Source organism: Vitis vinifera, chromosome 5, assembly GCF_030704535.1.
Source record: "Vitis vinifera cultivar Pinot Noir 40024 chromosome 5, ASM3070453v1".
Lineage (NCBI taxonomy): Eukaryota > Viridiplantae > Streptophyta > Magnoliopsida > Vitales > Vitaceae > Vitis > Vitis vinifera.
In genome coordinates this window covers 7,445,121-7,468,763 of record NC_081809.1, presented here as the reverse complement: position 1 = coordinate 7,468,763, position 23,643 = coordinate 7,445,121, and the positions used below count along the sequence as shown (strand labels likewise).

General features: G+C 40.6%; 1 protein-coding gene across 2 annotated transcripts in view; it reads left to right on the top strand.

Moving 5' to 3' along the window:
* The window catches only part of LOC100254451 (actin-related protein 9), a 61,672-nt gene that overhangs the window by 10,143 nt on the left and 27,886 nt on the right, over positions 1–23,643 (top strand). For both annotated transcript variants that reach the window (XM_010651751.3, XM_019220167.2), the window contains exons 9-11: positions 10,406–10,470; positions 13,108–13,197; positions 14,142–14,192. In XM_010651751.3, the coding sequence (XP_010650053.1) occupies positions 10,406–10,470; positions 13,108–13,197; positions 14,142–14,192 (206 nt within the window). The remainder of the gene's footprint in view (positions 1–10,405; positions 10,471–13,107; positions 13,198–14,141; positions 14,193–23,643) is intronic.

The following is a 23,643-nucleotide window of genomic DNA, read 5'->3' as shown; positions in this document are numbered from 1 at the left end:
TTAGGCTATGGTGGATTTCTTCTCTTCTATGGGTGTTGGTTTTGTTTGGGTTTTTGGACACTTGAGTGTAATTATGTTCTACAAGGAGAAGGCCCACAGTAGTGCATTTTGAATGGCTTAACTTTTTTTTTATTGGAAACGACACAAAGATATATTGATAGAAAAAAGAAGTACAATAAGAAGGATGAGAAATCCTCCCGCCAAAGACAACTAAATTACAGGAAAATACACAGAAAACAAACGAACTCTCTATAAAGGACCAATCTTTATGGAGTACACACCGCTAACCAATCAAGTTGTATCACATTAAGGGGAGTCCCCTTAAATGCCTTGGAATAGAAAGCCCAAAGAGAAGCAAGGAAAACAACAGAGTCCCAAAGAAACTCTGAATTCCTTGCTTTATCCTTGAAAATCCTCGCGTTTCTTTCCCACCACACAACCCGAATTAGAGCGATGCTCGTAGCTTGCTACAAAACTATCCCCTTCTTAGAAGTACCAAAACCTTTAAATTTGATGGACATCATGTCAGATATGCTCCTCGGGGGAACCCAATCCATCTTAGCTAACTGAAATAACCTGTGCCACAACCCAATCGTCAAGGAACAATGAAGGAAAAGATGATCTGCTGATTCCCCATGTTTCATGCACAGAATACAAATATTAGGACTAAGGGCTTTGTAGGATCTTCTTACTTGTAGCATGTCATTAGTATTCACCTTCTTGTGTGCCACTAATCGGACAAAGGACTTCACTTTGAAAGGAACTTGAGAATTCCAAACGAACTTTGAAGGGAAGTCTTGAGAAGATCCAGAAAATTGAGATAATGCTAGAAAGAAGGATTTGACTGAAAAAATCCATGAAGAGGATAATGGCCAGAATCTGGCATCTGGGACCGAAGGAGATAGATGCAATTCATCAAGTGACCGCATGAGGCCTTCTAAGTCCTCTATCTCAGAATCTGACAAGTTACGACGGAAATTTAAAATTCAAGAGAAAGGACGAGTAGGACCGAGAACTGAAGAAATAGGAATGTTTTTATCCATGACTACTCTAAATAGTCTTGGATATTAGGTTCCCAAAGGTTGGTCCCCCCACCATAAATCTTCCCAGAAACGAATTCTTTCCCCGTTTCCTACCACAAATCGAGTTAACAAGGAAAACTCCTGAAAGACTTGTGCAATAGCCTTCTAAGGACAACGATGTGACCATCTGACTAAAGTATTAGCATCTTAACCATTGGAGTGTGAACCATAAATGCTTAAAATGACCTGATGCCAAAGAGCTGAACCCTCTCTAGGATACCTCCACAACCATTTCCCTAGAAGAGCGAGATTCTTCAAAGAAATATTCCCAAAACCCAAACCCCCTATTGCCTTCGGTTTACACACAACATCCCACCTCACTAAATGATCTCTTTTGCCTTCCCCAATCCCTGACCATAAAAATTCCCTTTGCAACCTCTCGATTTTTGCAACCACTGAAGCGGGAAACTTAAATAAGGAAAGGAAGTAACATGGCATATGGGTAAGGCAAGATTGGATAAGAGTTATCCTCCCCCCAAAAGATAAGTAGGCCTTTTGCCACCCATCTAATCTACTTGAGATTCTCTCAATCACTGGATCCCAAAAGCCACACGCCTTAGGGTTCCCACCCAAAGGAAGACCCAAATAGAGTATAGGTCAGCCGGAAACCTTGCACTCAAGCATCTCAGCCAATCTTGAAAGATGAGCCTGATCAAGATTGATGCCATAAATACTACTGTTGTCAAGGTTGACCTTGAGCCCAGAAATGTGCCCAAACACTAACAAAAGACTCTTGAGAGTCTGGAACTCTTCCTCCCTTGTGTTAGAAAAGAAGATGGTATCATCAGCAAATTGTAAATGGGACATCCTAGTTCTGTTTCTACCCACCCTGAAACCCTCCAACATATTTCTTTCCTCTGCTCTCATAAGCATCCTACTCAGTACATCTGCGACTAAAGTAAACAAAAAAAGGGATAAAGGGTCACCTTGTCTTAATCCTCTCGATGCCTTAACCCACCCTTTAGCGCTACCATTCACCAAGATTGCATAAGATACTGAGGATAAACATCCACTCATCCATTTCCTCCATCTGGGATCGAACCCCTTCTTCTCTAACACATGATCCAAAAAATCCCATTTCACGTGATCGTAGGCCTTTTCAAAGTTTATTTTGAAGACGACGCCTTCCTCTCCTGATCGTCTTCTCTTGTCCACTATCTCATTTGCCATAAGAACCGCATCCAAAATTTGTCTCCCTTGAACAAAAGCGCCTTGAATATAGTGGATGGTCTCATGAAGAACCCCTCTTAGACGCCCTGAGAGCACTTTGGCTATTATCTTGTAGAGACTAGTGATCAAACTAATGGGTCTAAAATCTGATATTTTCTTTGTCAAACTCTTTTTGGGTAATAGAACAATAAAAGAGGCATTAGTGCTTGGATTGATAATTCCACTCCTATGAAATTCTGTGAACACTCTCACCAAATCCTCCTTAACCACATCCCAATAGTCTTGGAATACTGCAATAGTAAAGCCATTAGGCCTTAGAGCCTTGTCCCTATCTAGGTGAAAAATGGCCATAAAAATCTCTTCTTCAGTGAAAGGGGAATCCAACATTAACGCGTTATCTTCCAAAATAGGGGACCAATCTAATCCTTCAACACCCCAAGACCCTCCTGTAGGGCTCGCGTAAAGCTTTTCAAAGTAAAGTAAGATCTCCTCTGTGATGCTCTCGGCATTCTTCAACACAGCCCCTCTCATTCTACAACTCCTTGATATATTTTCTATTTCGCCTGCCATTAGCCACTTTATGATAAAACTTAGAGTTGCAATCCCCTTCCTTAACCCATTTCACCCTAGCTTTTTGTCTCCAATGGATTTCCTCCCTCAAAATTAATTCCTCTAGCTCCCCTTTTCTTGAGGCTCTTTGACTTAACAATTCAGAAGTGAGACCCCCTACCTGCTCAATGGCATCAAAGTTAGCTAAATCATTGAGGATACTTTTTTTCTTTTCATTAAGCTCTCCAAAAGAAAACTTATTCCACTCCTTCAATTTGGCTTTAACATATTGTAATCTCCTCATGAACTTGTGGCCTTCCCATCCGTTTCCTTGAAAACCACTCTACCAATTTCTAAAGTTCTCCTTGAAATTAGAATGTTGTAACCACATATTCTCAAACCTAAAAGGTGTTGGGCCCCACATGAACGGGTTGGTATCCATAACAATTGGCTAGTGATCCGAGGTCCTTCTAACTAGGGCTTCTTGAAGGCCTTGGGGAAAGAGCAGCCCCCACTCATTTGAGTAGAGAAAACGGTTCAGTCTCTTACACACGGGAGACTCTTGCAAATTTGATCAAGTGAATGAAGCGTTCCGAAGAGGTGGGTCAAGCAATTCACATTCTCTAATAAAACTATCAAAGTCCCTCATGCTTGAAGTTAGACTAGAACCCCCCAATTTTTCTGAGCTTCTACTTATGACATTAAAATCACTGCCCACACACCATAACGGATAAGTTAGTCCATATATGTCAAAAAGTTCCACCCAAAAATCCTTCCTAAGTGAGGGACTGTTTGGACCATAAATAACGGAAATCCAAAGAGGTCCACAACCGTCCAAAGCGAACTTGACTAAGACCGAGAAAGATCCTATTACCACCTCCTCACTACGCAGATTTTTTGAATCCCAAATGATCAAAATCCCACCTGATGCCCCAGACGCCGGAAGAGCTACCCAGTCCTTATTTTTGATCGTCCAGACACTACCCACAAACCTTCTGTCACATTTATCCTTTTTTGTTTCCTGAATCATCACAACATCCAAATTCTCTGACATAAGGAAATCTTTAACCATCCTATGCTTATTCCTTGAGCCCAAACCCTAACGTTCCAGCTGATAATTTTCATGGAAAAACACAAAGACCCTAACCTTCCAAGCCAAAACCACCAGGACTCAGTTACCTGTGGGGCCTCTGTTCTTCCTCCTGGAATACACTTTAATGTCTAGAGAGCATAAAACCTCTCGCACTTTAGCCATTTTCCTGGGGGACAGGCCATCAATAAGGAGATCACCTGATGGGGATACCTCAATATCCCCCTGACTACCTAACAACAGATTGGAATCCTTCTTATGCGAACTAACATTAGACTTCCTATGGGTAAAGGTCTCGGTCATCTGGTTTGATAAAGCACATTGGTTCTCCTCCTCAACACAGACAGGGATGTCAACATATTTTAAAGAGTCAACAACACCTTTTTTAGAATTTTTTTTTGAAATAACTTGATTTTCCGTAGGAGACTGAGAAAGAGGGATTGAATTAGGGAGATGTGGACCAGAGGGACTTGACAAGGGAGAATCCAGACTACAAGAAGGAAAAGAAGAAGACTCGGGTGGCTGGGAAGGAGAGGGCTAACATACCTCCAAGTTTTTCACTCCCGGTATTTCGCAAATCCCCTCAAAGATGAGTCCTTTACCTCTGATTATTGAATTAGAAGGTGAAACCATGTCTGAAGAGCCACGAGGATCGAACCCCACTCGTCCTGTTAACCCTTCTTTGTTTTCTTCGCGGAACGCCAAGGTATCTTCCCTCGAAAAATTACAGTGCCTTAACAGTGGACATCGAAAGAGAGGATTCTCTCTGATTCCTCGTTCCATCTGAAATCCCATCCCAAATTCCTCTTCCATGTTACGAACTTCACTAGACGACGATGAACCCTATAGGAGAAGAGGCTCGCTGCTACTCCGATGTCCCTATCGTCGATCAACGCTTGGAGGGAAGAGGGTGGATCACGTCTTCTTTGAAATTGTCGTCTCTTCCTTCTGCGTAGAATCTCTCATCTGAACCGCGGGAGCTTTCCCCTTTCTCGCTTCGTTTTCTTCCCTTTGAGACTAGACTTCCATACCAGAGGACTTTGTACCTCCTAAGTTTTGGCCCAACCCCGATGGGCCTATTAACTTACAGCCCACGGTAGTGTCTGACAGTGGGCTAGGGTTGGGAAGAGATTGGGCCTTTAACTCAACGACCCGACCTTACTCTCCAAAGATAGCCTCGAAGTCGGCCCTCTCATCGCTTGGACAAAGCAGCACGATCGCCTTTGCGGAGGAACCAACTCGTTGGGGAGAAGGAGACGAAGCCGCTGCAGTCTGGTGGGCTTGAGGAGCTTCTGGGCCAACTTGAAGCCCACGAATCCTCATCCCACTTTGGGCTCTTTCCGTCTGGACTTTAAAAGAAAGCTCAAGCACTGAGGGCCTAATAAAATTTTCTATTGTTGGGCCCAAGCTGCTCCTTCCCCTTCCATTCTCCCTTTTGGCTGCCAAACTTGTACTTGAGTGTCGATAACGTGCTCGGGGAAGAAGCCTCCTTCTGTAGCACTCATTGTCCCTAATTCTACCTCGTAGCCCTTCTGCAATTTTTGTCGACTGAGAGACGCAACCTCCCGCTTTCACCCACTCGTTCCTGCTATGGGTTGTCTCAGACGTGACAGCGTCGTCTTCGTCTTCTTCTCTGGTGACTGAAACTGCTACTGTATAGGTCCAGGCCCCATCTTCCACCTCAAGCAACGCTGGTAACACGACATTTGGAAGCATCTCCACCCACAGCTTCGCCTTCGTCAAGTCCACCAGCTTCAAAGTTTCCTTTGCCACCTTCGTTACCTTCCCCCACTTCTTCAAAATGAATTTCAGCTGAACTTCATCCCACAAGTGGAAATGGAGACCTTTCAATACTAACCAACCCCTCCTGAATTTTCCGTGAACCACCATATTTTCCTTAGGTGACCATTTCCTTAGGAGAACAGGCCTTCCTTTCACTAAAAGTCTTCCCTGATCATGAACCCGTTCCGCTCTCCTTGTTGAACTCACAAAGAAACACCCCTTAAAAGCGGAAATGGGATTTATGGACACCATTCCTTTCATACTCATCATCCTCGCGATGACTTTTCCTTCATGAGTCCAATCTTGGACTTTTTCTTGGCATTCACATATTACAGCTCTGGCCCATTTTCCGACTGACAGTATACCTCCAGTCTTAAAACCATCCTCTGCCACCACTTCTGCGTATGACCGTCCTCCTCTGTAAATGTCCTTATTCATCTGGATATCTCCACACTTCTCCTTCGAAGCTCCTCCGACTTGATCAGGATACTCTTGCATTGATAGGATCGCTTTCCTAAGATCTTCCCACCCATTGCCTTTAACGCCCTCGGGGACGACAAGAAGTAAAGGTTTCCTTTTTGTAACAATTTCTGTAATTTTCATGAATCGCCCTCTGTTATTGAAACAGATCTCCATCAAGTGAGTCTTAGTCTTGCCCCTAATCTTTCGTATAAATCCCTTGGAAGCCTCTAACTCCACAACTTTCTTCAAATGCTCCATCAACCAATCTAACTCCTCCTTTCCAAATCCTACTGAAACTACGAAACCTCTGCTCCTTTCTGTTACTGATACCCAAGTTCCACCATTCAATCCTTCAAATTCTACCTGAAAAGACTTTTTCTCCACAACAATCCTTTCAACTTTGCACTTCATCATGTCAGTTGCATGAATTCTTCTTTTGGTGTTCTAACATGGTAGAAAAGAATTGTCACCTTTGAATGGCTTAACTTTGATGGTTATCTTTTTAGTCATCCAGGATAGTTAGGCATCAGTGGGGTTTTCCTAGATCACAAGGGAGGGATGGCTAGAGCTTTTCCCATGCTTTCTGGATGGGGTTGAACAAAGAGACCAATGTGTTAGCCTTATTAGAAGGCTTGACCCAGGAAAATAATTTGGGCTTCAGTAATTTCTTAGCGGAGAATGATTCAACAAAAACTGTATCATGGACATCCTGGAGAATGAGAGGCCCTTGGGAGTTGGATTATTCTTGTGTAGGATTTTGGATCTGCCTTTGGAGCTAAGAATGTTCTTTTCAGTGGATTTCATGCTTCACCGAGTTGGCAGCTTTTTTGGCTAAGCATGGTCCAACTCACCTTGAGGTTTTTGTAGTGGATTACACGACTCCTTGTTATTCTTTGGTTTGTCGCATGTTCTCTTTTTTTTTTCAGGCTCTATTAGGGGCCTCTTTCACGTCTCTATGTATTCATGCTTTGAAGGACATTTGTTCCTTCTTGTATTTGTAAAAGTACTAGAGTGGAAAGGGAAGATGTTACTGTTTGGAAATTGTTGAGAAGGGTGTCTTCTTTGTTTTCCTCCTTTTATTCTTTTGCCTAGGGTTGTAGTTACAATACAAGACCAAGTTAGACAAATAATGCAAAGATTAGGCTCTTTATTTCCTCAAAACATAATTTTTTCTTCTCTTTCCATAAGAACCATATCAAGCATAGGGTAGCCAGCCTCCAGAATCTCTTTTGTTTCTTCCCCCACAAATCTCCAATGCTAACCTAATAACTCTTTAATTAACCTAGGAAGCACCCATGAAACACCAACAAAGAAAATATCAATTACCACTGATTTTGAGTCAGTCTACAAGGAATGCCAATTCATTATCTTGCTTACAAAAGACACTCCAACTAGCTTTTTTTTTTCTTTTCGATGGGTAAATGAAGACTGCATTAATGGAAAAATGTATACATGACATATACAGTGCAACCAAAACCCAAAACAGCATGATACACAAAAACCAGTAACCGTACCCTATGAAGAGCCTGACTAGTCCACAAAGTTTAACAATAGCAAAGAAGCATCCCTAATGTACATTCTAACCCAAAAAAGAACTAATTGTTTGGTCCAAGCTTTCACAATTCTCAAAGGCTCTCCTATTTCTGTCATTCTAAATGGTTTAAAAAAGGCATAACAGAGTAGCCTTTCCAGCCTTTTTTTTTTTTTTTTGTTGCCAACAAAGGAGCCCTCTCCAACTCGATAGTGTCCCTCTCATTGAAGAGTGCATCACCTATTGTACCTCAAATAGAGCAAAAATCAATTGCCACAAAATGCAACCTTTTGTACAATGAAGGAGAAAATGATTACCCGTTTCTTATTCTTTGCACATATAGCATCTATTAGGCATCCTCCAACCCTTCCTTTTGAGTTGATCTTGAGTTAAAATCTTAACCCAAGTTGCTTCCTAAGCAAAGAAACTAGCTCTTACAAGAACCCAGGAATTCCAAACTGTACCATAAGAGAACGACTCTGCTCTCTTGCTTGCAAGGAGGAGTAAAAAGACTTAATTGAAAAGTTACCGTTCTTTGTCTCTAGTCACACCATAACATCATCAGTTCCTAAACAAATGGAGTGATCATATAACCTCTTAAAAAAGACATCTACCTCCTCTAACTCCTAATTATGCAGTTGTTTAATAAACCTAGGGACCCAGCTATTGCTGTCTTAGACATCAATCACCCAAGCATCTTTTTAGGAGGCTATAGAATAAGGATCCGAAAAAGAATCCCTCAAAGGCGTGTTCCCATACCATTTGTCCTTCTAGAACTTCACCCTGGAACCAGCCTTATAGCTTGTATTATCTTTGAAAACCTCCCATCCATGTTTGATTGCCTTCTATACCCCCCCTCCCCCCCCCCCCCCTTTTCTCTAATTTCTTTAGTACACCACCCCCCTTCTTGTTTGTACTTACCTAAAATTATCCGTTTCCAAAGATGATTTATTTCACTCACAAATCTCCAAGATCATTTTCCTAAAAGAGCCTTGTTAAAGATAGAAAGGTTTCTAAAACCTAAGCCCCCTTTTTGGTTTCCAAGCAAACAACAAGCTAATTTACCAAATGTGGCTTATTGACCAAAGCCCTCCTCCCCAAAGGAAGTCCCTTTGAATATTTTCTAGTCTAATAGCTACGCTTTTAGGTGTAACGAAAGGGGACATCCAATAAATCGGTAAGTTGGATAAGGTGCTCTTTATCAATATCAACCTTCCATCTTTTGAGAGATGCTGACTCTTCCACAAAGCAAACCTTTTTCTAGAGGGCTTGTAAGGGGCTCCTAAAGGGAGACCTAAATAGGTGGTTGGGTCCACCTTGCAGCCTAAAACCTCAACAAACTCCTCCATATTTGGGACATCCCCAATTGGAATCGACTCGCTTTTCTTTAGATTAATCTTTAGCCTTGAAATTGCCTCAAACCACATGAAGACCCAACTCAGGTGCTCTAGCTTCTCCTTACTAGCATCACAAAGATGAGGGTATCGTCTGCAAATAACAAATGAGAGACCTCCACTCCCACATCGTCCCTTCCTTTGACTAAGATGTCATCAATAGAACCCTCTTCCTTTGCTCTATTAAGAATGCGGGGAAGAGTCTCCATCATCAAAGGAGCCATAATCCCAGTTTCTTAAGTCAGTTTGACATAAGAATTTCTCCAAAACTGACTCTTATGCAAAGAAGCCAACTTTAATTGGCACCAACAACAACCAAACCTCCTTCACAGGAAAGGAGCCCTGTTCCTTCGGATTCAAGAAGCTATAAAAAGATTGAACCAAGAATTTTTTATTCCTTACCTCCAATGCAGCTTATTTGAACAATCTACCCTGAGAACTGTAGAATGGATAAGCTGAAGAAAATCTTTCACTGGCTCAATCTCCCTGTCTTGGAATTTCTTTGAAAGTGGGGTGGGTTATTCAGAGTACTTTGAAAGGGTTCCGGTAGTCAGGAATTTCTCTGAAAGTGGGATGGATGATAGTTTTCTGAACTCTGACTCCCTCTGAAAAATCAGCTACCAAGCATCCTTACCATAGGTTTATGGACAGGTTGATTACTTTGAGTTTTTTGGCAAGGTGATGTTTTCTATGCTGTTTTATGTTTTCTTTCCTGACTTGCTTGGGTATTTGTGTATATACTTCCTATATACTAGGGTGCACCCACTTTGGCACTCTAAAATATTCCACCTTTACTAATAAAAACAAAAAATGCATTAGTTTTTGGAAGGTTTTTATATGTTTTTCGGGGTTTTATAAAGCTTATGGAGAACAAAAGTGAAAGAGGTTCTAAAATGTACCTCTTCTAACATCAAAGAAACAAGAAAAAAAAGAAAAGCATTAGTTTTAGAAAGTTCAATTTATCTCAAGTACTTTATTTTGTCATCAAAGTGGGAGGTTTTATGACTGCTATAAAGGCTACAAAATATTCTTCATACATGTTGCTTGCATTCACCATGGAAGCATGAATGATGGATCAATGATCATAGGGCTGGTTTCTAGTTTGTTATATAAGAAGGTATATAAAGATTTCTGCAATGTTGGAGACTTGTGGTGATTATCTCAATTGAGTGAATATCTTCTTTATCCCCAAATTGAGAGAATAGCCTTGCTTTTTGAATATTGCACACACTGTCAAGAGCATGCATCTTCAATGACATAGTGGGGTTCTTCTTAATTATCTTTCTCAACTACTATTTTATTTATATAATCATATTTTAATTATTTAGTTCCTTGTTATGAGCAGAAATAAAGGAAATGTTGTCTATTGTATTGCGAGACTTGTGTTTTAGCTCTGCAGTGGTTCACCAGGTGAGAAAATTTATTTCCTTGATGTTTACACACTAACTCTGGATAATTATTAGATAATCTCATTAAACCTGTACATAAAATTATTGTAGCATGTGAACACTTTTCACTAGTAGCTGTAATTTTGCAGTGTCATATTAGATTCTTATCTGCAGGATTTTCTTTTGTTGTGGCAATATTCTTTTAAGTGGACGTATAACTTGAATTATAGTGAAGATCAATCCTTTCATATCAACTATGGCACCCTATCAAAAAAGGAAAAAAAAAAAAATCATTTGAAAGTTCTTTCTGGACCTGTCTGCCGAAAAAATTTCTGTCAAATTTCGTTTAGGGATGCTAAGGTTCAATGTGACATGTCTGCATTCATTCATGCCTTTGTTTTTCTGTTTCCTTCTTGGGCAACATAGGTTATTGATATCATGGCTCAAACAGGACAGCATGTATGCAGGAAAAACAAGCTTATTATGACATATACCAGCGTGACCCAGCCATCCCCCTCCCTTCTGCCACTACTAGCAACCCCACCCAGCCACACAGCTACTATAATTCCCACCATGGCACCACCATTTTTGATGCATTTTTGTTCTGTCTGGTACTAATTTCTATAAGACAATTTTCAGCGGGACAATTCGGAAGAAGTAAATACTTCCATCACTATTGCCACAATGGCACAACCACACCTCATCATAGCACACCACCCCTGCTCTAACAAATACCACCACTTGTCAACATCATTATGACATTGCACCGCAGCACATCACCCCTGCTGCCATAAATGCTACTTTTCCCAACATCATTATCATCCAGGGGAATACCCTGGAGGTTTCACTTAGGAGGCTAAGGGAACTTCCTAAATAAACTTGTGGGTGTTATTCAATATACATTCTGTTAGGGCTTCAGCCGAAGTTAGCTTGATATTCATTGCTGGCACATTACCTAATAACTCAAATTTTTGAGTTAAATTTATGGTTTAACATGGTATTGGAGCCTTAGTTTTTTAGAGTCATGAGTTGGAACATTCCCACTTATTTAATTTGCTAATTATTGGGCCCATGTGCAAACCATAAGAAGGTTGTTTGTGAGACAAGGTGTTTGCGTTTTTAGCCCAAGTCTGCTTGATCTAATAGCTTAAGTTTTTTTGGTGATTTAACACATTCTTTTTTGTGCTGTGTCAGTGTGCTTGTGTTTGTTGGAGAAGAGGGAATATTTTATCATATCTTATGATGGGCTTCTTTGTAAAGACTAAAATAATGTGTTTGTTGATGTCAAAAGTGTTTTTTTAAGCATTTAGCAGATTAACAAGAAAAGCCCTTCCTGAGTTGATATATCCCTAGAAAATTATGCACACATTGAAAATTTCAATTATTTGCATTCCTGAAACAAATTTTGGGCCCAAAAGAAAAATTACAACTCTACTGATACAGGCACCAATACTACTCTTAATTTGTTTTGTAGACTTTTCTTAGGGACACCAACCCTATAAGAAAATTCATGTTTCACTTGGCTTAAACACAGTTGCTCGATTTGTTGGCTAAAGAAATTAGAGACTCTTTCCTATTATCTGAAAACAACCATCTCTTTCTAGGTTTTGTGAAAAACATGTGCTATGACCTGAATCCACTGTCAATTTTATGTCGGATAGGAGCAGTTGGTAATTGAATCCAATTTTTCCCATTATTTGGGTGTTGGGAACATATCATAAATCCTCTGATTGCTGCTGCTTCTGTTATTGCCTCTGGTTTGGCGAAACCTGAGTTAGGTTCAGATCTTTGTGAGACAGTGGGAGAGTTGGATTTATTTAGGCAATGCATGGTTGGTAAACAAGGATCCCATTGACGCTAGAAGTAAAAGGGGATGAAAATAGATTTTTGGATGGAATCCTATTTAGGTTCCTTTTGTTTGATTTATATTTGGGCTAAAAACTTCACAAATTTTTGGGCCTGCTAGGTTTAGATGATTTTGTTTTGTAAAACTGTATGTCTCTGATGTCATTCAATGTTACATTTGGTTTCTTCCATGTGCTACTCTTTGTTGTATGAGTCTAATTTCATGTAAGTGGCATACTGCAATCCATGTTTTAAGTGTATTTTTTTCTTTTTGATAAATAAGCAGTTTCGCTAAATATGCCAGAGAAAAGGTGGAAACGAAGTCCAAGTGAAGTACATTTGAGTGAGAAAGAAAGAACAGAAAAGTTCTATTTAAGAAAAATACAGAAAAGAAAGCAAAACCTGCATACAATACTTCATATCAATAAACTCTGATGGAGTATCTCCTTAAGCCAACCTGTAACTGTGCATCCTGTGGTATTGGTTGCTAAGACACTTGGGCTTAAGCTTCAAAATGACTTGCTTCAATGATTCTTCTGTTCCTTCTTTCTCATCTACACAGAGCAAACATGAATAGCTATTCTTCAAATCTATTTAATTTCTTGTCACAGAAAATCCATGTCAAAGCTTGAATGACTCCTTAATTGCTTGTGTGTTTAATTTGATGTCAATGGTGTTTGTTGATTCGGTCTTGTCCATAGTAATTGTGCTCCCTCCTTCCACAAGTTGTCTGCTTTTTCTTCTATAACCAATTGCTCTTGCCATTGCTTTGCCACTATTATTTGATAACCTTATCTTGAAATGATGGAGCCAGGAAGGTCTTGCTGCAGTTTTTGGAAATGGGTTATCCACAGCATGTGTTGTAAATATGGGTGCTCAAGTGACATCAGTCATCTGCATTGAGGTAAGAGCATTTTCTGCATCTCCTACTTCTCCCTCTGGAGTGTTTCCAAGCCTTGCTTGTCTGGTAGTTAAGCATGTCACACCATGTGCATGCACAATACTATGAAGTGTAGAATCAAATTAGTCAAGTATTTAGTAGGGCATCATCTGAAATGTTGGAAGTAGATTTTTTGTTTTTAATAGAAACAAAAGACATGTTTGGTAATTCAAATTTATCAGTACCTTATCAAAGGAAAGAAAGTGAAAAAAATTGATTTTACCAAGTGAAAAAATTGATTATACTAAAGGAAATAAATTGCTGCTTTTGGCATCCAAAATTTTTGTTCCTTTTATCCATCATCACCAGCACAAAGCATTGGCACTATCATCTCTACAACCAGTATGGTATTACTGACTCATACTCCACCAGTCGCATCCCTGCTGCTGCCACCACAGAACCATAAAAAAGTATCTGCACAACCACCTCAACCAGCTTTAGTGTCGCTGACACTGGGCTAAGACTACCACAACCACTACTGCTGTAGTGCTACCACTGTGATCTTGACTCTTTTAACCTTCTCCAACAACATTATCACCACAGCCACCATCACCTCCTATTCCGCCTTTGCCGTCACAATCAGCACCTCCCCCTTGAAACCATGATTGATCCATCGTTGCCATTCTTGCATCACCACCATCCTTCCACATCCATAATCTGCATTACACTTGTACAACTACCATCAATACCAAATCCGCACATGCATCCTTGTTTTTAGTAAAATATTGCTTGAAGTTGCTGAACATGACTTTTTTGAAGCCTTTGACACACAACAAAGGAAGAGCAAACAAATTTCTTTTATTAAATTTTAGGGGAACTTTTAAATGGCATAAACATGCACTCTAGATTGCAGAGAATAATACATTTCCTCCATTGGTAATCACTTACTTATCTTTGTTGATGTTCAGGATGGGGTGGCTCTACCTTCTACACAAATGACTTTACCTTTTGGTGGAGAGGTGGGGATCCTGCTTTTAGATACAAACTCATTACGTCACTGTTTTGTTAAGCCATTTATATGTGAGGAAAATGCTAGAAGTTCAGTTTTAATGATTGACTTTAAATCCTTAATATTTGTTTCTTTAGCTTTCTCCATGAAAGATCAAGTGTTTATTTTCACATGGTATAAAATATTTATGCAATTTTTCATTAGTTCTTCTGTAAAAACCTATAATTTTTCAGTTGAAGATTCGCCTAACCTTATATTTGGAATTTTTTGCAATGAGTTTACTGCTGCAATAAATTCCCTTTAATCATATATGCATTTTATTTACCTTTCTACATTACAAAGATGAGTTGCATCAGTTGTAAGATTCTTGTCCAGTCTCAATGACTTATTTTTTTATTTTTAAAATTTCTTTTTATCTCTCTCCTGTATAGATCTTGGCTTTTGTTCCATTCTGGTGACTTGTTTTATGCATTGTCTAGTACCCTTGTAATTTGGCCTTGGTCCTACTGAACCATAACTATTTAGGTGTATGACAGGAATCTGTTCACAGTATTGTACTTTTTTCAGATCTGTATTCTCTGAAAAACCTTGTGCTGCCTGCTTTTTTCTCCATATTTTTTTTTGACAGGTAAAGAAAAGTCGTGTAAAAAGTAACGAGGAGACACAAAAAACAGTGCCCTCAAATAATACAGGATATATACAAAAGAAGCCTAAAGGCTGAAACCAGAGGGGGAGGGAAAGAAGCAAAAAACATCATCTACCGTTACTTAGAGCCTAGCCAGTTAATGAAACTTACAAGAGAAATATAGCACATATCTATAGACACCCTAGACCAAGACCACAGGTTACATACAAAAGAAATTTTCAATATTTGGATCGATAACTCCTCATTGTCAAACATTATCAAATTCCTTTTTTTTCCACACTATCCAAAATATACATAAAGGGGCCGCTTGCCAAACCTTTTTACGAGCTTTGCCCACGAACGACCCATGCTACCCAAGAAGAGTTTCCTTCACTGAACAAGAAAGAATCCAAGACACACCAAAGAGGGAGAAAAGAAGATTCCAAAGAACTTGAGTCTTTGCACAGTAAAGAAGAAGATGATTAATAGTCTCTGCTTCAGAGAGACAAAAGACACACCTATTTGCCAAAAAATACCCCTTCCTTTGAAGTTGGTCCATAGTTAAAACCTTCCCCCAAGAAGCCTCCTAAGCAAACAAAGCCACCTTAGGAGGTGCACTCGATCTCCAAATACTACTACTAGAGAACAAAGGAGGATTTTCAGGCTCCCAAGATAGAATAGGGAGATTTGATCGACAAGGTCCCACACCTTGAAGCTGTCCAAATCACTTTATCTTCCATAGCCTTGTGAACTCTAGTTGCTTGAATCTTTTGCAGAAAACGCTCCATCAAATTTAACTCCTAATCATTAAAGGCCCTAAAGAAAAGAGGGGTCCATCCACCCCCTTTACCTTCAGGGTTCCAAACATTCGCCACCCAAGCTTCCTTAGACAAAAAAAAGGTAAATAAGGAAGGAAAGGACTCACAAAGTGGCTCATTTCCACACCACTTGTCCATTCAGAATCGTACTCTCTTCCCATTGCCCACTTGGAAGGCCAACCTACTACTCAAATAATTCCACTCCTTCCTAATAGCTTTCCACAATCCCACACCAAATCTCTCACTCACCTCGCGGGAACACCACCCCCCATCATCTTCACCATACTTTTGATTGATGACTTGCTTCCAAAGTGCCTCCCTTTCAATGGCATACCCCAACTCCACTTGCATAAGAGGGTTAAATTCATTAGAGAGAGATTTCTCACACCCAAACCACCTTTCCTTTTCTCCAAACAAATCGTTTTCCACCTTACAAGGGTGCGGTTTCTGCACAAGAGCCCCACCACCTCAAAGAAAATCCCTCTGTATCTTCTCCAATCTCAACCTTACTTGTCTTGGCATGCAAAAGAGAGACATGAAATAGATAGGCATGCTAAACAAAGTGCTTCGAATTAAAGTAAGCCTCCCTCATTTTGAGATATACCGTCTTTTCCACATGGCTAGCCTTTTTCGAAATCTCTCTTCAACACCATCCCAAACCGCTATAGATTTGAAGGGGGCCCCCAAAGGAAGACCCAAATAGCTAGAAGGGAGGCCGGCCACTTTGCACCCCAACTCCAAGGCCAAATTCTTTATATTATACACCCTGTCCATCAAAATTAGCTCACTTTTCTCCAAATTGATTCTCAAACCTAAACAAGCCTCAAACCACATAAGAAGCCTGCTTAGATAAGTCATCTGGTCTTGAGACGCCTCACAAAACACCAAAGTATCACAAGCAAATAACAAGTGTGATATCGGAATCCCATCACCACTCTTATCTCTCACTTGCCAACTAGATAAGTGGCCCCCACTAATAGCCCTCCTCAAGAGATAGCTAAACACCAACATGGCTATCACGAATAAATAAGAGGAGAGAGGATCTCCTTGTCTCAAACCCCTCGAACTTTGGAAAAAGTCAGAAGGAGAACCATTTACTAAAACAAAAAATTTCATAGTAGAAATGCACCATTCTACCCATTTAATCCATCTCTACCCAAAGCCCATTTTTCTTAGCACCGCAAGCAAGAACTTCCAATTCACATGATCATATGCCTTCTCTGTATCCAACTTGCACAACACACCACCTTTATTGCTTTTCAACCTTGAGTCCACAACCTCATTTGCTATCAAAATTGCATCTAAAATCTGTCTACCCTCCACAAAAGCATTTTGGGACTCCGTGATCACTTTGCCCATTACTTTTTTAAGTCTATTGACCAACACCTTGGCTAGCAACTTATAGAGGCTGCCCCACAAGGCTAATCGGCCTAAAATCTTTCAGGTCTTCTACACCTCCCTTCTTTGGAACAAGAGCCAGGTAAGTAGCATTCAAAGACTTAACAAATCTGCCCTCCCCATGGAAGTCCCTAAAAAAACCTAAAACCTCAACCTTCACCACATCCCAACAAAAAAGCCAAAACGCCATGGTGTAACGATTCGGACTTGGAGCTTTGTCCTTGCCCAGATCTAAGAGAGTGGCGAACACCTCTTCTTCCGAAAAAGGAAGCTCCAGCCTCTCAACCTTACTGCTATCTATGCCTACAAAGGACAACCCGTTTATACTAGGACACCACCCCCCTTCTTCTAAAAAGAGGTTATGAAACATCCCAACCACACTAGCTTTTAATTCATTCTCCTCGAAATACCAGCAACCATTCACTTTCACCTTGGAAAGCTAGTTCCTTCCACTGTGAGCATTTGCCATCCCGTGGAAGAATCTAGTGTTATTGTCCTCCTCTTTCAACTACACTTCCCTTGATTTTTGTCTCTAAGTGATTTCTCCCCTAGAACCCAATTCTTATAAGACTCCCTAGCCTCTTTTCTGGCTTCAAACTCTTCCAGATTCAAGGCTGAACTTTTCTCCTTCTCATCCTAATACACAACCTGGCTGAGAGCTTCTCCCTTTCTAACCTCAATGAAACCAAACACTTCTTTATTCCAGGACTTCAAGACTATTTTTAAGGCTCTCAATTTTGCATCTAAAACAATGCTGAAGGTTCTAGTAAAATTAAAGCCCCCCCACCAATTCTTAACCTGATCTTTGAACCCCTCATCCTCCAACCACATGTTCTCAAATCTAAAAGGGGAGGGTCCCCTCCTCAGGCCTCCTCCATCGAGCAAAATGGGAAAGTGATAAGAAATTGGTCTGGTTAAAACAACTTGCACAGACCCATTATTGAGATTAGTTGTTTGTCCCACCCCTCCAAGTAAACGGACCCCCCTGTAGAGGAATGTCCCTCAACTCCAACTTCTCTTAACACTTCTGAAAATCTCCTCATAGTTGAAGATAACCCTTCTCCCCTACTATGCTCCCCAAGAAAATCTTATCATGTTGAAATCCCCATCTACACACCAAGGGTTGCTCCATAAACCACTTATTGCCCCAAGCTCATCATAGAAGTTCTCCCTTTCCCTTTTGCACACCGGGCCATACACACCAGTAAACACCCATGAAACACCATCCTCATAGTTTTTTGAATCGGCGTTAAATTGAGAACACCCCTCTTTACAAGCCAACCAAGTCAAACACCTTATTATCCCAAAATGCCACCAACTGCGCCCCTTGAATTGGTTGCACTCCAACCTAAGCACCTTCCCACTCTAAGGTTGCACACAAGCCCAGTAGTCATTTCTTTAATTTTGGTTTCCTACAAACATACCACGTCCACCCTCTAAGATTTAATCACTGATTTTATTAATTTTTTTTATCCCTGTCATTTGCCTTTCTAACATTCTAGGATAACATTTCTATCTTCATTTGCACCTCGACACAGAAGCCCCACTAGATTTGCCCAATTCGGTATCAACCTTAGTTTTTTTATAACTCGCTTTCCACTCCAACTTCTTAGGTTCCTTATCAAATTTTGAAGACAGTGATTTCACCTTTCTAAACATCCTGTTATGTCCCTTTTGGTCAATTATCCCCTTCATTCTCCTTAAAAGGTACAAAATTTCCTCTTCAAATCCTTCTGTCGGCATACCAAGGCATTGATTGAACTTCGCAAGGCAATTAGAGTTCCATCCTTCATCCCGGCCTCCCACTTCCACTTGAAAATTAGTCATCTCCGGGAGGGGCCTCACGGATACTCGTAGATGGACCTAGTTCATTGCCACTACCTCTAAGCCTCCTGACCCATCGGAAGCCCTCTCCCACACCATTAGTGCTTCGTCAGGCCCCAAGAAAGGAGAAAAAGAAGATTCACCCCGAAACCTCAAAGAAAAAAGAGACATGAAGTGAGAAACAGGGGTACCTGGAGGCTTTTGCCAGCAGCGCCATGTCGGTGTGCATCGGTCGACCTAAGAGTGACCCCTCAACATGCAAGTTTACATCGACCAACACCACCGACTCCTTTCTCGTTGCTTCAACGAAGGTCTTTGGGGAGCCTTAGGAGAAAAAAGTCTCCCAAATACAATAGAAGGGTAATGGGCCTCTTTAAACTCAGGCCCCATAAAGTCCTTAGCACAACCCATACCCACAAGACTCAAGGGGTTAGAGCCCATTGCCCAACCCACTCCACCCATGGGCTTTTTTTGCACCCACTTACTTGAGCCCAAAACCTCTTTTCTCTTCTTCTCCACACAGCCAGCTGGCCCAGACCCAGGCCCTGTTGGGAACCTTGAATTATTTTGTTCCCATGCTCGGGATCGTGTAAGGTGCATACAAATCTATCCTAGACTCTCTAAATCTATTACAACGGATAAATAGGTATTCAAAAACAATATGGATACCATAGAAAACATAGATATAGAGAATAATATGGATACCTTTGATCCGGATGTTCTCGGATCAATTCTAATCAATGTAGATAACTCCAAAATTAGAATGAATCTCGTAAACACCATGATCTTCCGCCCAATGACTCTTCCTTGTGTCTAGGCATTGAGATGGTGGAGATCTTAAGGGTGGAGACTAGGGTTCTCTCTCTAGACTGAAGGGGAGAATGACAAGACTTGGAAACCCTAACCCCTAAAGGGGTATTTATAGGTTTTCTACTAGGCTTAAGTCACTTAAGCCCACCATGGGCTTGGGTCATTTAATTAACGATACAATACCTAATTAATCAATTAGCCTAGTCCAAAGATACCACTCATTTATCCCTTTGCAATCTTGCGTAATTACCAAAATGCCCTTATGCACAAAAGTGAACTAAAAACCCATCCAACCCTCATAAGCCATGCCAACAAGGAATATGAGCTCAGAGCGGGGACCACTGGGACCCATAGGAGTATTGACTTCCTTATAATCAAATTTTGAAATTGACTTAACATCCCATTATAGATAGTTAATTGCATTCTAGTACCCTATGTATATTACAACGAGACACTAAGTGCTTAAATCCATGACCTGCTACTACATGCAGACTCCCTATGAATTGGTGTCTATAATCTAACAAGGTAGTGCTATCACCTATCAAGATTACCTCTCCAATTCTTGAGTTACAAATCCCACTTATTATGTTATCAATTGACATAGTCTAGCTCTAAGGAGCATATGTCAAATTCCACTAAAGGAATTACCGTGGCTACATATTTCATGATCACATGCCTTTTGGATCACTCAAGGAAACATACTGTCTCAATCCCATAAAATATCATGATGTCTTTATTGAGAATACTTATTGTCACCAGCTCTCATCAACAATGACCCAATCAATAGGAATATATGACCATTTTAGGGTCTCACCCTAGGTCAAAGCCTCATGTTGATTTTGACACAGACTCAATATCCTCTTAAGGTTGAGAGTCCATGCAGTACAGTAGTTTGGTGAATCATGAAAATTGATAGTCTTGCATTTTGATTCACCGTAGGTCCTGTCCAATGTGCATCACATACATTAGTATGCTCATCATGGGAAACCTATCTCAACGGCCAAGACAAGCCGTCCCTCCAATTACAAGGTGGTACACTACAGTCTCTACTAAATTGCCCAAATCCATGAATCAATTGTGGACAACTTATCTACTTATAAGGAACCCATGACTTGTAGTTTCTGTGCAACTTCTAAGGCATTCAAGTCATGTACAATGTAAGAGACATGAGTGAAATGTTCAAATCAATGTCAATACACTAAAGGGATAGAAAGGGGATAGTTAGGTCTAACTTTGTTATATTGTATCTTGCTTTTAGGGGCTCAATCCCAACAAGCCTAAGAACCTCTAACTCCAGAACAGTACCCTTAGCCAGCCTACCAGTTGCACCATCTACACCATCTGCACTCCTATTCCTTCCACCATACTCTAGCTGCTCCTCTGACCCTAGTTTCTACTCTCCTGTACGCTTTCACCTGTGCGTGAACTACCCGCAAAATCATTCCTATCATCTCACCTTGCGCTTCTACAAGACTTAGACATTGGCACCACTTGAGAAACCCATGGAGAGACTTCCCACCACAGACGAACTGCAATGTAGGTGTGATTGGCCACCACCTATAGTGACCCTGGCAGGTCCTTCCTAGTGGCTCTCACCAAAATTCAGGCCCATTGTAGCTAAGAAAAAAGAGTTGTTTCCTCATTTATAGCCACAAAACCCCTACAACTATCCCCAATCCTCTTAAAAATCTCTCTGCCCTAAAAATGAAGGGAAAAACCTACTATCCTCATCCAAACTTCCTTGGCATGGCTACCATTCCCAAAACAACCCACTTTAGGTCCCCATCATTGTAGTTGGAACTTTCTCTCCTTAAACCATTTGCTGCCTTAAAAGCATCATATCAACCTCACATTTATTTTCGAACTCGAACAACAAAAGGGCCCCACCTAACTTGGAGATTCTCAAGCCCCCTCTCAAAGCCCACCGAGCATGCACCCACCCCTTAAAGGATGATAAAGGAGGAATTGAGTCTGAATTGACACCAAAACATCCAACCAAGCAACGACTTAATTGCTTTTCCTTGCCAAGACATTCTCGATCCCCTAAATGCAACCATAAAGTCTCTTTTGGTTCCTCTGCCTTCACCCTCATAGCATCTGCATAAGTTCCTTTCACTTTCTCTTTAACTACACCCAACCTTTTCAAAGGTGGGACCAGGGTCAGAGAAAACTTTGCTCATTGCTAGAGTGGAAACTCCTAGGGCCCTAAAAATAAACCACCTCCTAACTAAACCTTTGCCCTTTGGAAAAACAAGACAATACTTATTGGCTTCCACATCTTACATAGAGCAGAGTAAAAACCTTTCAACCTCATTCGATTGACACTCCAACCTAAACTTTCTTCTCCCATCTTCCCAAACTTTTAAACACCTTGAACTTGACTCTCCTTTACACCAAGCTTCCATGCCTTCCAGTAGGTATCTTAGACTTCTTTCTCCAAATCTTATCCAAGAAGAGAAGCCTATGCTCTTGATGTATTTTCCAATACTCTCTAGTCTAATGGTTTCTTGATGCAATTTTCTAATTTATGTGTTTCTCTATTCCACAAAGGCCTTTGTGCCTTTAATATGCTTCATGTAGCCTATATGTTTGGGTGTTCCGTTTCTCTTTAGTTTGGAGGAAGCTGCTGCTAGTATTGTAAATAAAAGGTTGATATTCTTAACAAATTTTTTATTATTCAATGTTTAAAGTTTAAATGGACGCTAATATTGATGTTATTAGTTAGCTTTACCTTTTTGTTATGATGGTGATATGTATCTAATGGAGAAAAAATTATTAGGGCTATTATTGAATTTCAAGAAAAAGGCCAAACTGATACAAAGATAGCTATTCAAGAGGCTATCACTCTCCCACCAGACTCATAGAACAACCAACTCCAACTAATTCCATCTTTTTTCCTATTTAAGCTATTCCAGCCTGTACCAAGACTGTTACACAGCCTATCTTTAGACTGTTACACAACCTGTCCTAAGACTGTTACAACTAACTGCTAGATGGTAGTACACTTCTCTTCCCTTGTTTGGAATACACATAATGTATAGGAGGCCTATCATTACTCCCCACCCTCCCTCCCCCTTCCCGAATTTGAGACACCTTGTCCTCAAGGTGGAAGTCAGGAAAGTGCTCCTTAATTGTGTTGGCTGATTTCCATGAAGCTTCAAACTGAGGAAGTCCTTTCCACTCGATAAGTACTTCAATAACAAGAGGATTGATGTTGGGAGACTGCCGAACACCTAAGACCTAATTAGGCTCCACAAGCCACTCCAAATCATTAGCAAGACTAGGGGGAAGTGACTGACATAAATCAGTTGAACCAAGAGCCTGCTTGAGATATGAATCATGAAACACCGGATGAATAGTTGCTGAAGAAGGGAGCTCTAACTTGTACGCTATTGGACCAATTTGCTGCAATACCTTGTAAGGGCTAAAATTCCGTGTAGAGAACTTCTCATTGCGCCTGGCAAGAGAACGAAGACGGTAAGGATGAAGTTTGAGATAGACAAAATCCCCAACTTTGAATTGAACTGCATGACGATGGGCATCTGCAAATGACTTCATTTTGGATTGGGCACGACAGAGATGGTCCTTCAATTCATTTAAAATTAGATCACGCTCTTGTAGCAACTGATGCATTGCCAAAACAGAGGTGGAATCTGATCCATAACATAGCAACGGTGGGGGGTCTCGCCCGTAAACTGGTCGAAATGGTGTCATATTAGTGGAGGTGTGGAATGTGGTATTATACCAATACTTTGCCCACAGAAGCCATGTAGACCAATGTTTAGGCTTGTCATATGAAAAACATCGAAGGTATGTCTCTACACAACGGTTGACCACCTCTGTTTGTCCATTTGTTTAGGGATGATAAACGGTACTATGACAACAAGAAGTACCCGCAACTAGAATGGCTCCATCCAAAATCGACTAAGAAATACTTTGTCATGATTAGTAATAATATAACGGGGAATTCCATGCAATCTGACAAT